The sequence below is a fragment of the Lichenostomus cassidix genome, chromosome 3, assembly GCF_008360975.1.
Source record: "Lichenostomus cassidix isolate B80296 chromosome 3, HeHo_3.0, whole genome shotgun sequence".
In the NCBI taxonomy this organism is placed as follows: domain Eukaryota; kingdom Metazoa; phylum Chordata; class Aves; order Passeriformes; family Meliphagidae; genus Lichenostomus; species Lichenostomus cassidix.
Genome location: NC_139483.1, coordinates 59,398,146 through 59,415,761, shown reverse-complemented (window position 1 = coordinate 59,415,761; position 17,616 = coordinate 59,398,146). Strand labels below are relative to the sequence as shown.

Below are 17,616 nucleotides of genomic sequence, written 5' to 3'. Positions count from 1 at the left end.
TGTTTCACTTTTAAAACACAAATTTCCCTGTTTTCATCATCTTTTTGCAAAACTTGTTTAACAGTGTCCATTCAGGGGCTTTATTTTTACATGGAATACAACTTTCTGGAAGCACTAAAACATACTTTTAAGATTAATTACATCTTCCCATGTTAAATAGAAATACTGAATACTAAGTATTCAGATCCAGCTCTGGTCAAAAGAAAGATTATTTTCAGACTGTTTTGATATTCCTGGGCTTTGCTTTCTTGCAGATGTTGAATTACAAGCTATTAAAACCTTCCTCATTTGTCAGCCACGGCTCCAGAATCTGAAGCACGGTTTCTGAATCTTATCTCATTCTTCTACTAACTGTTTTTTGAATTAATTCTGCTCCTGGTATCAGATGCAACTGAGTTACCACTCAGCACTCTGACACATCTGACCATTTCTGAAAGAGCCCCAGACCAGCTGAACTGCCTTACATAAATGCGAACCTTTGTGAAAGACATCCAGAGATCCTTCCTGTCTCACACAAGAGCCTCATAAAAGTCCCAAGTCCTATGCTTTTAGGAAATCCTAGAAGTTCATAAAAGTGTAAAGCTCCTGGCAGAAGGATGAAAGATGTAGTGAGATTAAGGGAAAGGTTAAAAGAAAACAACAACTGAAGAGATGAAAAGGACAGCTTGGAAGCATGGGTAAGTATGATGAAAAACAGAAAATGAAGGCAAAATTGTAGAGGAAGAGAGACAGGAAAACATGGGGTAGGCATCTCTAACTCCAACAGTTTATGAAAGTTTTTGCTCGTTTAGTAGTACCTTGTTAAAAAAAAAACAAACAACCCAAGCATTGGAAAGAATCCCACACTACAGAAAAGCTAACAAAAATTAATTATGAGTTGTCATCTGGAGTTTTCAAAGTTTGTATTTATGAAAAGTATACAACAGAAGTGCACAGTTTCAGATATTCATGTAATCAGGGCCTATTTCTAACTAATGTTATTTACAAAAATGTAGGACAAAACTCTATTTCCCCTATTTTCCATCTCCAAAATGAATCACGGATAATGTCTCCATTATATAATTAAAATCGTGGCTACTCTACAAAACCTGCAAAAACCACGAAGACAATGCTTCTTCATCTGGCCATATGTGAAAGATGGGGCACAGAATCACATATATAATTGGACCTCTCATCTTAGTCTGAGTCCTGTTTTAGGCTGCAAACTGTGCTTGGAAATAGTTTCAGATACTTGATCACTCAGACTGGAATTAAATTAACATTGTACACACAAACAGTCAGCTAAAGGATTATTTTACTGTTGCTGTGAGAGCTCAAGGAAACAGCAGGTATGAACCTCTTGGTATTGTACATTATCTGCAAGCCCCATACTTTGAAGTCAGGGCAAAATGGACATAGACTTTAAATCAATCAGAAACACAAAATTAAAATCTGCATTCCAATCCCAATAGATTCACAGTGTAAAACTCAACAGGGGCTATTTTCAGGTCACAGCATTACATCTATGTATAGATACCTTTTAAAATGTATTAGTGCCTCTATGAAAACAACATCTGCTTCAAACAATTTACCTTGGCAACTTCTGTTCACTGGGTGAAGCTTCTTCTACACTACAGTACTTGTGACACCAAAGCTGATTCAACTCGAGTTCACTGATAGCACACTGGTGTGTTGGCTTGAAACCAAAACCTGCCTTGTGTGCACCATCTTGCAAGAACAATCCACAACAAAACCAGAACACAAAGTATATGAACGCACTTGACTCTGCTCCTGACAAGTACTGACACAGTGACCATCTGCCATCTCTGCACGTTTAACAAAATAAAGGCCACTGGAACCCATAATCTTTCTTGAAAACCTAGTTAAAAAGGAAAAGAAATCCATTTTCCATGGGCTTAACAATATCACTACTCTTTTTAACCTCAAGGAAAATAGCAACCATACATATCTACAATGTAAACACAAACACAGAAATAATTCATCATGGATTATATTTAAAATTAACTTTAAAAATTAATTTGGATTCCATGAAATAGAAAATTCTAACTCTGTACTTATCAATGAATCTTCATATGATGCATCTATATGTCTATAGTTTTCTACAGCTCCTCATACTCCACCTATGTAATAAATTGTTCTCTCTTTATTGCAACAGTAAATATATTCCTCTTCTATTTCTCATAAAATTGAAAATATATGGAAAAACAGTGCTACCAGATTTTAACACTGACTGGTATATAAAGCTATATTTCCCATCCATTTATTTTGCAGGCAAGTGAACACACTACCTTCTTCAATTTTACCTTTTTATTTATCTACAGTCTTACATTAGTCCAAGTACTCTATTTTTGTTACCTATCGCAGTATCTATTTTCATTTTGCTGTTGTCAGTACTTTCACAAAATCTAAATATAAGAAAAAGAAACTAAAACTGCTTTTTGCTACTACATTTTAAATATTATAGGGGAAATAGATCAATTTTTATTTCCATCTCTTTGATACAAAGATGCATAGCCTAGCCTCTGAGTGTGTCACCATTAACATGTTTACATCTATTCTTTATTTTTTCACAACTGAGGTAAATTCACTTGTCTTGTCAATGAAACTTTGTCGAAAGCATTTTAAAGAAGAATCGCAGAATACCTGGAGTTGGAAGGGATACACAGGGACCATTGAGTCTAATTCCCAAATTGTCAAAATAATATTTAAATTTGATAGGGGGCTTTCAAGTAGTTAACAGATACTATATTCTGTGACCTGCAACATAAATTGTTGCTCAATATTTTTGCTGTAGAGGTTTTAAATCTTGAATAGAGTCTTTAAGCACTGAACTTCATATTTAAATATGATTTACAGAATTAATTTTCAAATACTATACCTAATACTGTAAAGAAGTCTAACACCACCATGTTTTTCTCATCACCTGCATTAACACCTTTTTTGAGTGTCTGGGAAGACATCCTCTTTTCTCTGGAGAGAGAGAGAGATCCAGCTTGACTTGCACTGCATGGACAGTTTTAGCTACATATGCAGCATGACAGCTATAAGACCTTCATAGCTGCCATTTTGGGGCTAATTGATACATTAATAGAAGAGAACTTCCACCCTTCAGGATACGTATTGTAACACACAAGGTCATTTCCTTCCACCTGCCTACACTGGACTTGGATGTAATTTCCATAAGAGCATTTAACATACCATCTTCATCTGTCTGGATAATGGTCTCCTCGCTTTCCTTCCTCCCTTCTGGGTTGGTTAAGATCATTTTGAGGCTGACATTTGTGTAGGGAGGCAAATGATCCACAACATGCTGAGGTGCTTTGGGGTCCATGTCCAAGCAGTCTGCTTTGCTCTCATTGTGTCCGCAGAAGTAGTGGTAGCATATAGTGACATTGAAAGTATGGCAACGAGTGATGTTGTAACCCAGAGATTCCCAATCCACGGCGATGTGTCTGGCCTGGATCTCAGCAATCTTCAGTGTTTTTGGTGTTCTCATAGGTTCTAGAAAATGGAATACAATTTAGAAAACACTGTTAGCACTCTCATCCTTGCACTGAACTGGAGTTGGTAAATGGTACCCCCAGGAACATGAAAGTAAAGGAAGCACCTAACAAACAGAAAAGTATCAATCTTTGCACAGGTACCCTGGAGGGAAAAAAAATGCCAGTCTTCTTTTTTTTTTTTTTTTTTTTTTCCTTCATTCCTCTGTGTCCTCTCTTTGCAGGCTTTAATCAGTGATGGAGACTTAGCAACACTGAGAAAATTGTTAATTATCAGTGGAGCAATTCAAAGCAATTGAGAATACAGGCAACAGATGCAAGAAGAGTGACCAAAAGGCCACCCAGCTGTCACTGCTGGCTCCCCTTCTTGTTTTCTCCCTTACCCTTTTCTTTTTTTTTTTACCTGTGTAAATTAGATAATACATCATTAATGGTAAAGAGTGAACATTTACTACATTATGATTTATCATGCCACCAAGCAACGCTGTATACTAATTATACTAATTACCTTACTAAACTAGCAGTTATAAAAATGATGCCGATATTAATATTTATTATTTTAGTAATGAAGCTATTCATTCAAGCAAAACCCCTCAGAAACAGCACAAAAAAATGCATTTGGAAATTCCCATTGTATACTGATTCCTTCAAACCCCCAAAACTGTGATTGGACATTACTCTGAGCAGGTAATCTCTGACCTGCTCTCCCAAGCTCAGCTGCTCTCCATACTTGCATTTCCACCAGCAGAGTACGTGATGCTCCCCAAGCGGTCATCAATCTTTCACTGTCTCTCTAGTGCATTCATTCCTCATGCAAGACTAACTTTTATCGTTGAACTTAATTAAAATGATTACACAATGAAAATCATGACCATGACTGTATATACTAGAGCTTCACTGAAAATATACCCTGCTAATACATAGTTCCTCACCAGAGAAGATAAAGCCTGTTGTTGATACAGCTCTAGCCTTCTGTCCTTGCTGGTTTAAGGTCAAAATAGTCAAGATTATTCAAGGAAGTGAAATATAGGATTTCTCTTTCTGAGCATAACTGTTCCTTGTAACTTGCATTTATGAGTTCCAACGAGGCAAAAACCAGCCAAAAGCACAGATGGTACACTGAAATAAGGAAATGTGAATCAGTGTAATCTATTCAGCATGCAGCTTGCCAGACAAACTGAAAACATTTAGTTTCAAACATCAAAACAACTGAATTCTAAATATAACATAAAGGTATTCCTAGTAACATGATGAGTGTTAAGGATTAAAAATTACACCTATTTGTTCCCATGTTCTATCCTTTCCTTTCTTTATTTTGAACAAGCTCTTATATTACCTTTGCCCTTAAGTACTGATTTATCACATATACAGTGAAAAATACAAATGAATAAGTAGACTTCCTGAGCAGTAGCTCTCTGAACAGTGTAACAATAGAGATTTGAAACTGAAAGATAGCATTGAAAAGGTCCTTGAGAGATAAGAGACTTGAAGAGAAGGAGAAAAAATGGGATTTTATAGAGAAAACAATGGCTGGTGCTTTAGCAAGCAGAGAGGTGTGAGGCGGTCATGGAAAAAAAATGTAGCAACATAGTAGATCTACTGAAGGAGCTGTTAAGGGTCTTCAAAGAATCAGTATTCACTTGGCTACTGCAAGCACTTGGGAAAATAACTGAACATGCTCAAGTGCTACAAAGGAAGAGAACTGTTAAGACAAATATACATACATATGTGTATATATGTATATATATAATCAGCCTTTTTCTCATATGAATGACAGCGCAAAACTTAGTTATACATACTATGATTTAGAGTTTGAAGCCTAAAAGAATAAACATATCCTTCACCAAGGAAATGTGTTATAGGCTAAGTTTTCCTTCTGAAATGGAATTATTTTTCTCATTTTAATAAATTCCTCTTTGTTCTACTAATCCAGTTTGTGCCTCCAACCACTCCCACTAGAGATGGAACTCAAACCCGAATTCAAAATTTATTGGAATTAACACAACATAACACCTGGTGTCAGACCATGAAGGCTGAAACTATTAATGTTTGAAACTGAGTAATCAGTTACAGAAAATGCACTTCATTTTCATCTTGCATTTCTCATGACAAGACGTAAACTGCATTTACACTACACTGCACAGCACTTTCAAAAGAGAAGAAAAAAAAATAAAAGCTTTCTTAATCTTAAAGAAAAATTATTTTACAATTCTATGCAAATTTTACAAATGTGTCACAGCATCAGAGGAGATACTGAAAAGCATCCTTTATTCACCTGTCAAAAAGGAAAGAATGAAAGACAGAGTGCGATCTCACTTCCTCACAACTATTCCCTTCTTTGGCAGAAATTAAACAACTTCTGCAATATTGAGATGGTAATTAAAGTCTGCAGAGTCTCTCAACAGCTTTAGTAAACTCTGCCAACTGTCCCACTGCTCCTAAAACGATGCTTTAAAAACACAATTTTACTCTTTCTTCTGGGCAATGTTCATCTTGGGAATCTCTAGAGGTAAAGACCAATTGTTTTAAACTACCACACCACAAAGTCTCCATCTGTAACACCTCAGTAGAAAGCAATCTTCAAATAATTACTTTTCTCAGATAAAACACTATTGAATTTTTGAGTAGGCTTCCCAAAGATCTCAACCGTCTCATTAAGAATAACTTTGATCTTGATGGAGGCAAAAAGTGTTCACCTCTTTTTTTTCCAATTTCCCCATCACAATTTAGGGTTTGCGCTTCACTGAAACATTTATTTTATCCTACTGGGATTTAATTTCAATTTATGCATTCTCTTCTGATCTCTTGATACCCTTTGAGCACTGCTAATGCCAATAATTCAATTCACATCTTGTCTCTGCAGTTGTTTTCCCATCTTTCCTCTTGAAGTCACATCTAGAACTTTTATCCAAAATACAGGGACTTTCAAGCTCTTCAGTTCTCACTTCCTTGTTGAATTACCCAGGTCAAATTGGCATCCTATGACAAAGAGGAAGAAATAAGTTGGTCTCAAAATACCTGCCCAATCTTTAACCTGTCGGAGTTTCAACAATGAGGGCAGAACGTACTTAATACTTTTCAAACATTAATCTACCAATTACCCCTGTGAGACATGTAAGTGGTGTTAAAATTTTCTGTGAAGAGAAAGAGGCACAAAAAAGGTTAATAGCTTGTTCAAAGCTACAAAGTGAATTACTGTCAGGAACACAAGAAAACTGAACGGTACTGAGCTCCCAGGTCACTGGTGGCTCTGGCCATAAGACAAGCTGCAGCAAGTCAGAGAGCTCATTTACATGTATGTGCCAATGCTTCCACCCAAATTCTAACTCCAATCCTACACTCTAGTCCTGTTTTAAAAAGAGATTTGGTGGGTTTTTTTAAGGTTTTCTTAGAACAAGTTTGAAAAAACATAACAGTTTCCAGACACTAATTGAATATCTGAGCATAAGGACATGTTATTTGAAAAACAATAATTTGGCTTATTCTTTTTGAAAGAATTCTTGATTGAGAGCATCTAATTTGAATGAAACAGCACTTTTTTTGTTTTGCATTAAATCTTGTATTTAAAATTTAAATTGAGGGGAGAAGATATTCATATTTTACTTTTTTCAAGCCTTTTTCTACATCAGATAAAAGGCTGGAGGGAGTCCTTAGTGGTGACAGCAGAAAGTATGCAGGACTTCTGTTGTTGCAGGAAATTCAATGTTCTGTGACTGCATCAAGCTCTTAGATATGAACATCCTGACTGGCAGAGTTAGATTTTCGAACAGAAACCCAGCGACAAGACATATGGAGGATTTGGTGGTGGTGGTGGCATGGTTGACCTTTAGATTCTCATGAACACCTCTAATGATGACAGGCTCCCTTCTGCCAGGTCTTGCCTCCCCATGGGCTGCTGCTATTACCTCCACCCCATTTCCACCTCTAGGTACACCCAGCTTCCCTTTCTGCACCTGGCAATACCCATCTCTGTTGCCTTCCTCCTCCACACCCCTGCTTTATCACTTGGCACACAAATACTACTAAGTACTCGCTGACTCAGACTCATTATCCAATCTGACTGGTTTTACTCACATTGAAGCAATTAAAAACAGAGGCATTGGGAGAATATCAAAAGAGCAGAAAAAACAGAATGATAAGAAATCTCTGTGTTTGTACAGATTACTAAATCCTCAATCTTTATCCAGAAACCATGTAAAAGAATTATATGTACGTGGCACTCAATCACAACAATTTCTGGATCAAGAAGATTTAACCCAACCTTATGGGATAAAATAAGAACATTTTAGTAATTCTCTAAAGGTTAACAACTGAGGGATAGATGGCAAAAAAGACAGAACCTATTGACCCCATACAACCTCTCAACTACAGGATGATTTAATAAGACGCTCCAGATAACAGATAAAATGAAATTCAATTTCTTTAGTGCTTGATAAGCAACACGTGATATGACAGGTCAATATCAAGCCTCTTTTTAGAGATTATCTTCACTTACACAGAGATGGGAGTGAAAACAAAAGCCTACACAGCTGCAGAAGCAGCAAGGTGAGAGCATGCATTTCCTCAGAACCTATTTTTAATGATAATATGTATTAGCCTGCTGTCAATCAGAGATAAACAGATGTCCCAAAAGCTTTGAAAAAAATCCCATACAATGAGGCTAGCCAAGTATGACATGTGCTGTGCTTTTGCTGCCTTTCCTCAGAAATCCTAAATATTGACTGCAACACTGTTTAATTTCCATGTACCCTGCAGAGGTGGAGGAAGTAGATCTTCTGACAAGCAACTGGAATGTACATTTGTTCACATTAAATAGGAAACAATCAGATAAATTTTAAAGCACAAATATTTCAGATAAAGGTGCTATTTCTCAAAAACCAGCATATCCTGCCTATACACTGTGTATTCAATTCTTCAGTTGGGGTTGGCTTTGGATCCTTCTTCCTCCTTGAACTCTTTCTAGTATGTCATTACATTGAGGAGCTGACATCCAATTTCTGCTTTAAACACATTGAGTGAAATTCATATCAAGTTTGAGAGTGACCCAGATAGCCTTCATTGGTGACACTGGAGGTGAAAACTAACTGGAGTTGGAAGCTGTGATAATGTACAAATTTGTGCATTTGAGGGAAGTGCAGAGATGTGGCGTTTATGTTAAATAAAAACTCTCACATAGAAAAGTAAATGTATGACCATTATTAAAACAGTACAGGTAATAACCCCATAATTTAAAGCACAGTGTTTCTCACAGAGGTTCCTTCAATTATCTTGCCTTTTAAAGCAAAAACTGTACAGAAAACAAGAAGTCCTTATATTTCCACTAATATTCTCAGTCTGAACAGCCACGGGAATTTCCCAGACTTTTCTTTTGTGAGAACATGAGCCTCCTTGTCCTGTAACTTCTCCTGACCTTTTCAGGGTAACTCTTTCCTTGGCATGTGGGAAATGAAAGAGGATTATTCTAAGATGTCACTGTGGTTGTTGCTGCTTTATCAGTTCATGCAAGGTCCTACAAAACAAAATGTTCCCAAAGCTCAAAAAAAAAAAAAAAAAAAGTTACAGTTCTGTTATAAAGAATTCTTCTGAAAGACCTTTCATAAGAACCTGGAAGAAAGGTAAGAGTGAAAAGAGCCAAAGGAAGGAGAACCCAAGCAGGAAGAGCTGTCAGAAGTGCAGGAAGAAAACAATAAACAAGGGTTTCTCACTTGCTCATTTCAGCTGCATAGCTCTCAGTTATTACTTTTGTTATTAGTGAATGGTGAACCAGGCAGAAAGGTTTTTTATATACATACTAAGTTCTTCACATCATGACTTGGTTAGGATTGCTGAATATAGAAGTGCATGACTCATTAAAAAGGATCAAACTAGAGTTAAACATTTCAAGAGACAATCACAGTCTAAGCCAGAACTATGCACATCAACTGTGATCACTTCACTTCTGGGGGCAACGTGCTGCTGTCAAAGGAGCAAAGTGTAATTAAGTTATGTTATGAACAAAGCTAACAAAAATCCCTAGGTAAGGTGAGCTGTACTAGAATATCCATGATGAAGCCCCTGTGTTTCAAGGATTATTAACCTACAAATCCAAAAGAATTTAGTTCAGATTAACTCCCAATAACTCCATTATTTAACAGTATGATGATAATACAGGAAGATCCTTCAGACATCCCAAAAATGCCATGCACTTCAGTCTGATTTTCACAAACCAGTCTGTCTTTATGACAGAATAACTTTTTCCAATTCTACTCAAGTATTTTTTCTGGAACTGGTAGATTTTGGACCATTTCTAAGCAAAGACAGCTTTGAAGTAAAGGCATAAAACAATTATCAGCGTTGGCCCCAACTCTTTAACAACTACTTAGTGATAGTTCATGAATTATTTATCTTCAATCAGGGACTCTCTTCTACCTACTTGGTGTATTCCAAGCCAAAACCACACCACACTATATTACTAGATGGATCAATACATCCTTCTTATATGTCATTGGAATAAAATACTGTTCCACTGTTGGAGTACCTACACTCCCTCATTCTCAGAATCTACAAAAACCAGGACACCTGGCATGTAGGTAAATGCAAGTTGGAAAGACTAACTGAGGTACCAGGTGGTAGGGGTTTTGTTTGGTTGGGTTCCTTTGTTTGTTTTGGGGTTTTTGTTTATAGTGTTGGTTTGGGTTTTTTTTTAAATCTTGTTTCATGTAAGCAGTTAAGAGGCCTGATTTTAGGCAACCACATTTGAAAACTCAGGCCTTCAATCTTTTTAATCTTAGAAGCATTAAGAAATAGTGAACATCAAAGGAAGAGAAGTTAAATGAAGTTGACAGAAGTAGTACAATTTGAAGTCTTTTTAGCAGTCTGACAAGAAAGAAAATGTTAACAGGTATATATATTCCCACAATAAAAATCATAGGGAATACTGGGCATCTCCCTTCTCAAATGTGTTACACACACAAATACAAAACAAAACAAATACGGATGTAAACACAAAAAGAATTAAATTTGTGTGCATTAGTATGTCCATCTGTTTGTCATGTGAAATACCAACCCAACATAAATGAAACTACGGTATTTATACTGTGTTAGCACTACAGATTTATTTAGGTGCAAACAAAGGTTATAATGCAATTGCATGAAAATCTATGAGTTTTTTCTCTTTTCACTTCATCTAGTGACTGATTTATTAAGCCAGCTTACAAATTTCTTATTGACCACATACCTCAGGGAGCTGAAGAAAACATCTGAATTATTACACAGATAATCAGCTCTACTACATTAGTTTCAGTAGCAACGAGGTGATATCCAACATATTTTAGGATACATCTTTTTGGATGCAGAATACAGCTGTCTCTGCATCATAGGAAAAGTAAACAGATAAATATAACTGCACTACTGAAAATTATTTACCCATTTTCTCTTGATGGTACGTTTATTCTGTTGCCTACACGCATGATTAACAGTTTGTGCATCCTTAGCATGTAATCAATAGCTGCAAAGTCTTGTATTAGCTTGAGAGATTAGACATCCCTTGATAATAAATTCTATTGATTTCTCCAGTTTAGCCTAGCTGCAAAAATCCACTTTTTTTTTTTTTTTTTTCTCTTTTTAAACCTGAGTTTAAATCAAAAGGAGACATACGGTCTAGGGAGGGAGAGGAAAAGCTGGCATGACATCTTTAATCTCATTCCTCCAAATGAACAAAACATATCTCATGGTGTAAAACACAAATCAGCATGTCAACAAGCATCAGACTGCAGAAGTAAACACAGGGGAAGCCTGACATTACAAAATGCCTAGGACACCTGTTCAGGATTACAATTGTGAAGTTTTATTCTGTAAAGTCATTTACAAAATTAATAGTGATGGGGAAAAGTGAAACTTTGACTTTAAATGTCCGTGGCATGGTTATGTTAAAGCAGAAAGGAATATACCATTTTAAAAAAAAACAATTATATTATAAAGAATATGTAGTGTATATTTACATACACATGTATACGCTTTTTACCCATCTTAACAGTGAACCTAACTGTTCAATGCAAGGAAGAAAGCATTTACAAACATTTATTTGAACATAAATCACCATTATTACTTAGGTGATATATTGTTCATTTCTCTCCAATACACATTCATAAACATGTTTTTATGGTTTTGTTTACAAACTATATATTTGGGAGCTTAGGATGTTATGAGCATTAAGCAAAATTACTAAGTTGGAGTAGATAAGCTAAACAAAAATTTTCTATGGATATCATTAAAGCTTCAGTTCCTTTCTCCTGTATATAAAAATTTCAGTCCTCCAAGTTAGGAAGCATAAATATCATCACATGAAATAAATGAAAAATTGTGGAATGCAGTCTCTAATAAATAAATAGTAAGCAAAGAATGAAGAGTTAGACTGTGAAATAAGGCCACATTCACCTCTGATAACTAAGAATTGAAAATTGCCAGCAGTACTTACACTACCCACTTAATACATGTGTGTGTGCATCTGTACTGACAGACTTGTGCAAATATGTTCACTGCCCCACATGCAGATAAAACATCCATCAAAATTCATCCTCTCTATCTCTGCACACCTACTGAAATGGTCTCAATCTGATTTGTTCCTGTTTCCCTTTCACCCCATCTGGTTCCTGCTGCCCCTGGGGCATCAGCTGAAACCACCCACCCTCCATCCCACTGCATGCAACCCACAAAGCCTTGAGTTTCCATCTTGGTCACAGCCCATGAACTAGGATATCCAATGTTGTGTTCTGTGGTAAAACCCAATAATAACCGTGTGTTGCACCTGACTCTGGCCCTTTCACAAATTCAGTAACACAAGACTGCATATCACACAATGCATATATTGAATAGTGATAGGTATCTTTATATAATGCATATGATCAACCTTGGATGAAACACAGATTTGTTAAGTGGTTTAAAACCAGAAGTGACACTGTATCAAACAATGCATCTGCTGCATATATTTTGTCCTGTCAGTGAAACAATCCAGGTAATTTATTTTTAAAAGCTGAGTGACCAATCCTGTAGCTTCTACTTTACAGGAAAGATTTCCTTAAGCAGTTGGAAATTTATTTAAGAAATTGTCTTCATTTTCTTCATTGGCTCATACAAATTTAAGAACACAAGTTGATAGTATAAGCAAGCTTGTTTTCCTCAGGCAAAAAAATACAGAAGCAAAGAATTCCTCTAACATTAAAATCTTGAATAAGATCAGAAACCATTTTCAAAGGTATGTAGAATTCTAAAAATGCTGGTAAGGAGCCAAGGAGAAAATTCTTTTATAAGGTGGATACCTGTTACTATGAAATTTTACCATTTTTGAATTTCAATGAAACTTTGTTACTTATGTCACACAGTCACATGCCAAAGTTTGACTAAATAGGACACAGAAAACTCCTTGATCTAGTGGTCAATCACCACTGCCAAGTGACTATCCCAGTCTAATACCTGTATCTATATCAATAATCTTCTTAATACCTTAATCTGGTATTTCTTTACAGATATTTTAAACAACTTTGTGTGCATTTTAAGCATCTGAACTTCAATTCAACTGTCCCTTGATGTGATGTAACTGTGAGAAAAAAAAAGCATTCTTGTATCAACAGGCAAAGCACTGTGTATGATTTGCTAACAGAACAGTCATAACATTTTATTTAGAAGATACAGCCCTAAACTGATAATTTCCAGGGAGGAGTTTTTCATAAAACAGTTCTGAACAGTTCTTCAAAACTTTGTTTTCAGAAAGGGAAAGGATGATAAGGAATATTTGCTTTTCACACTGACTTGCTCTGTCTCTGCAAAATTGACATCAACTCTCTTTTCTAACACCATGTGGCTGCAAAAGTTAGGCCATTTTGGGAAATGGGACCTAATCTTGCAAACCTTTTGTTCCTGGACCTGCCTCAACATAAGCAGAGCTCTGCAGAAGGGAGCTCACAAGCACCTCTTAGCCACTGTGAAAGTCCTTGCAAAAAGAGCACAGAAGCAACAAAAAGGCCTTGCTGACAGAGACACTAGCAAGCTGGGGAAGTGTTTTCTAAAACAGGCCATGAAATTCAAATAATACTTTTCCATTTAGCTGCCTAAAATACTCTCAAGAAATTGCTCTGCTGCTTCACTTTCACTCAGAGTGTTCTGCCAAGCTATTCTTTCCTGTCTGAGCAGAAACTTGGAAAACATAAAATAATTCACCTACAGTAAAAGAAGGTAATGTATTTTAGAAAAAAATTTCTCTTTGCAAAATTCCTCTGTACACTTCTGGTTTGTTCCATGATCCCACGACATAAAAGTGTTCATGAAAAATGATCCTAGAGTATTTTCTGTCAACAGTAAAGCTGGATGAAGTGCAACAGAAAAACGTGGCAAATCCAGCAAATAAAAAACAATCCTAGATGCTATGGATAATAACTTATCCTCCTTTCAAAATGAGGTGCTTTTATAAAAAGGTAATAATTAATGAGCAAATGATTTTACTTTATAAAGAACTGATGGTGCTGCTAAATGCAAAACAAACAAACCTACTTTTCACTCACATGCAAATGTAAAGGATTAGCTCTTCCCTTGCAGGAATCATCACCCTTTACTATATGCTTTCTTGTTCTAGATACCCATCTAGGGAGCAATCTAGTTCAAGCTGTCAATCATATTCAATAATTTTACCACGTTCTGACTTTCAAAAAGATATTGTACTAGAACAGTTGTCTTGGCTTCACTGTTACAGCAAAGCAAGTGCCAATGTGCTACCCCGACCGGCTCTGCTGCAGCAATCACCCAAGAGAGTGTCAATCACGCCTGCTGAGTAAGTGGAGCATTAAATTATTTTTTTATGCCTGTGTTGTACATGCTGAATCACTGTCATCATACACTCACAACAGAATGCAGAGAAGGAAAAGCAGCCAATTAGTCAAGTCAAGGCCACGCAGGCGAACATGGTATTAATTTGGAAGTGCAGGCTAATTGCTGGACACCATCATTATGTCACTTAAACCAGATTTGTTGCTGAGATTAATAAATGTTTAAAAATAAATAGAAGAATGATCCCTTTCTCTCACCTGATTACTGAAAGACTTGAAAATTCCCCTGGGTGTCTGCCAGGCATTTTTTTTTTTGGCACCCCATCTTACTGCTAACCTTTTGAATATCAGCATAACAAGCACACATGCAATCTACTACCATCCCCTCTTGTCACCACAATCATGCCACTAGCTCATAACCTTTATCAACAACCACAATAAGTTGCAGAATTAAGCATCTACTGTAAAATGCCTAAAAATATAAAAATCTTCAGAATTGGTTTGAAGACTTTTATGACTAGCAATGGAGTTTTCTTTTTCATTTACATTCCAAATCTACCTGATTCTTGACAGCTTCTGCATTGCCTTTTGAGCTAATTCTATTCACATCCATATCCATTAATACCAGGTAGTGATGTCAGCCTTATTCTCCTACTGGCCATATTTTCCATAACCACCTTCTCCCCTTCCCCTTGATTTGTACCTTGAAGCTATGGCAGCTCTTACCTTCCAAAATTCACTTGCTACTTTAGTATTTAGGCAAAATTACAATATTACTATTAACCTGAGCTGTAACAAGGACATGTGCTAACAGTCAAAAAAACCAACACCAAAAAACCCCAAGCACATGCTTGCTTTCCCCAGCACCCCTTCACTTGTTGCTTTTGACTTGGACATCTGGAAGGCAGATTAAATCATGACACCATAGAACAAGTCAGCTTGGAGGGACCTCTGAAGGTCATATAACCCCATGTCCTGCTCAAAGCAATTGTATCAGATTGCTCACGAACTTGTCCAGTCTACTTCCAGATATCTCCAATGAGTTAGATTCTACATTCTCTCAGGACAAATCATGGCAGATACATAGGAAATATAAATGTGACTTCAAGGCTTCAGCTGATTTCCAAATATTTGGTGAAAAGCAGAGAATTCCACAATTCCCTAAGAAAGCATCATTTTTTCTTGATCTTGCTTCACAGCATCTGGCACTGACCACTTAGATAGCAAGGCTGCAGGTTCTTCACTCAAATTTCACTAAGCTTCACTTTGTTTGACATACAACTTTGCAGTTCACAAAATATCAGAAGCATTTTTTTCCTATTAAAAATATTATTTTTAACTGCAGTATTTAAAACAAAAATAAAATAATGTTAAACAGAAGAATTCAGGTCTGCTCTTCGCAAACCACGTGAATGTGGCCCTTAGGGCTGTGGTTTACTGGTGGACTTGGCAGTGTTAGGTTTATGGTTGGACTCAAGGATCTTAAAAGGCTTTTTGACCTAAATGATTCTATGATTTTATGCTAGAGAACAGAACTGAGCAATTCACTGTAATTTAATTTGCATATTTTACACCACTATTTAAAGACATTTGGCAAGGGGCAGACATCTCAACAAAATGGGTTGGGGTTGTCCTGTTTAAAAACCCTTAGGTTATTACACATATCTACTAGTAATTTTTGATGGGTGTTTTGTTTGTTTGTTTAGAGGGTTTGGGTCAGATTTTATATCTACTGAACATTATATTAGAACCCAAGAACAGAAGTCAATCATCGTAAGTGTGCAGTGATGCATCTAAGTACCTTGCCTTTACTTCTTAAGAAATTATAAAATGGAAAAGGCCAACAGTTATATGAATATACATGGCATAGAAGCTCCTTTTTAGCATCTAGAAAAAAATCAGGTATGTTGGAGTCGTGTAAGAAACTAGTTAATATGATTTTGCTAGCTGTGCTGACTTTGCAATCACCAGTATGATTAATGAAATTTATGCTTTCAGTCTTTTCTCACAGCTATAGTACCATGGTAGTGCAGTGCTTTTTCAGCATTACAACAAAGTGACTAATCTGTATTAATTGGTGTTGAGCAAAGGACTTATACAGAGACTGAAGAGAGCAACAGAATATATGGTTTTCACAGCTAAGCATTTAAATCAAGCCATTTACTGAGAGGGTGAACTAGTTTATTTAATAGTGAGGCCAATCTACCATTGGGTGTTTCCGCCAGGGCTGCAGGACTGACTTATCCAAGTGACACACAATTGGCACAAAAAGTGCCCATATACCCTGAAAAGAGAGAATTTCAAGCAGAACTCCTGAATGGTTTCAGAGAAAAAGTCACCACAGCCATAGAAATTTCCAAGCAAAGAATGTAATCCATGCTCTACTTGCAGCTTGGCTCCTGAGGAATGTGTTCCTCAAGAAACAGTTCCAGTAGGCATTCAACCCAAAGGACAACAGATTGCTTGTCTTCTTCTGGACACAAACACTACTGCCTAATTAAACAGCCTGTATAAAATGAAGTTTTCTTCGGTTGCTGGGGAGTTTGGCAAGTGTTGGATTTTTTTTTAAGCTGCTCTCCATTTAAATTCAGATATTTTGTTTCTAGATACAAAGATCCTCAAGGAAATTTATTTGAAATGTCTGGTTGATTTTTTTGTTGTTGCTGGCTCTGAACTCTCATTCTTGCTTAACTATTTTGATCAGGCCATGACTGAGTAGCATGCAGGGAAAACTGCTGTCTTAGAAAGGATCCAAAATACTCTGAACTGGTTTTAATTATTTTCAACACGATTAATAGATCCTACCTAAATATAAAATATTGGAAGAGGAAGTTATCTATAGATTTGTAAGAAACTAATTTGAATTACAGAGTTCACAAAAAAAAAAACAACTTTGCATTTAATATAACTGGTTGGAAACAAAGTTTTATGCAACCTGCTGTTTTACAAGCCTCATTATAAGATTCAGCATTTTGTTGTAACAACCAGCATTTGGCAGGACATTTAACAAAGCCAAAAGATACCAGATTATATTGACAGCAAAATGACACTGACTCCTTGTAAAAGTAAGTGAAGCTGTAAAATTTGTGTTATTCTCATTTCCGTCTGAGTATGAAAATCCAACAACTTTCATTTCCTTAACATTCCTTGCAAAAAGACAAGAGGATGAGAAATCACTTTAATGATACTGTTAGGAAGTAAAAACAAATGATGGAGCTGTAGCTATGATTACAATTATGACTTTGCTTTGGTTTTTCACAGCTGATAATATCCAAGCCTTATGTGGCTTGTGCTACTGCTTGAGTTCAATTTCCTTCAGA

General features: G+C 36.3%; 1 protein-coding gene across 14 annotated transcripts in view; it reads right to left on the bottom strand.

The window, feature by feature from the left end:
• Nucleotides 1-17,616, bottom strand: part of PTPRK (protein tyrosine phosphatase receptor type K) — a 387,113-nt gene that overhangs the window by 92,071 nt on the left and 277,426 nt on the right. For all 14 annotated transcript variants that reach the window (XM_085055984.1, XM_085055988.1, XM_085055985.1 and 11 more), the window contains exon 8: nucleotides 3,199-3,501. In XM_085055984.1, the coding sequence (XP_084912110.1) occupies nucleotides 3,199-3,501 (303 nt within the window). The remainder of the gene's footprint in view (nucleotides 1-3,198; nucleotides 3,502-17,616) is intronic.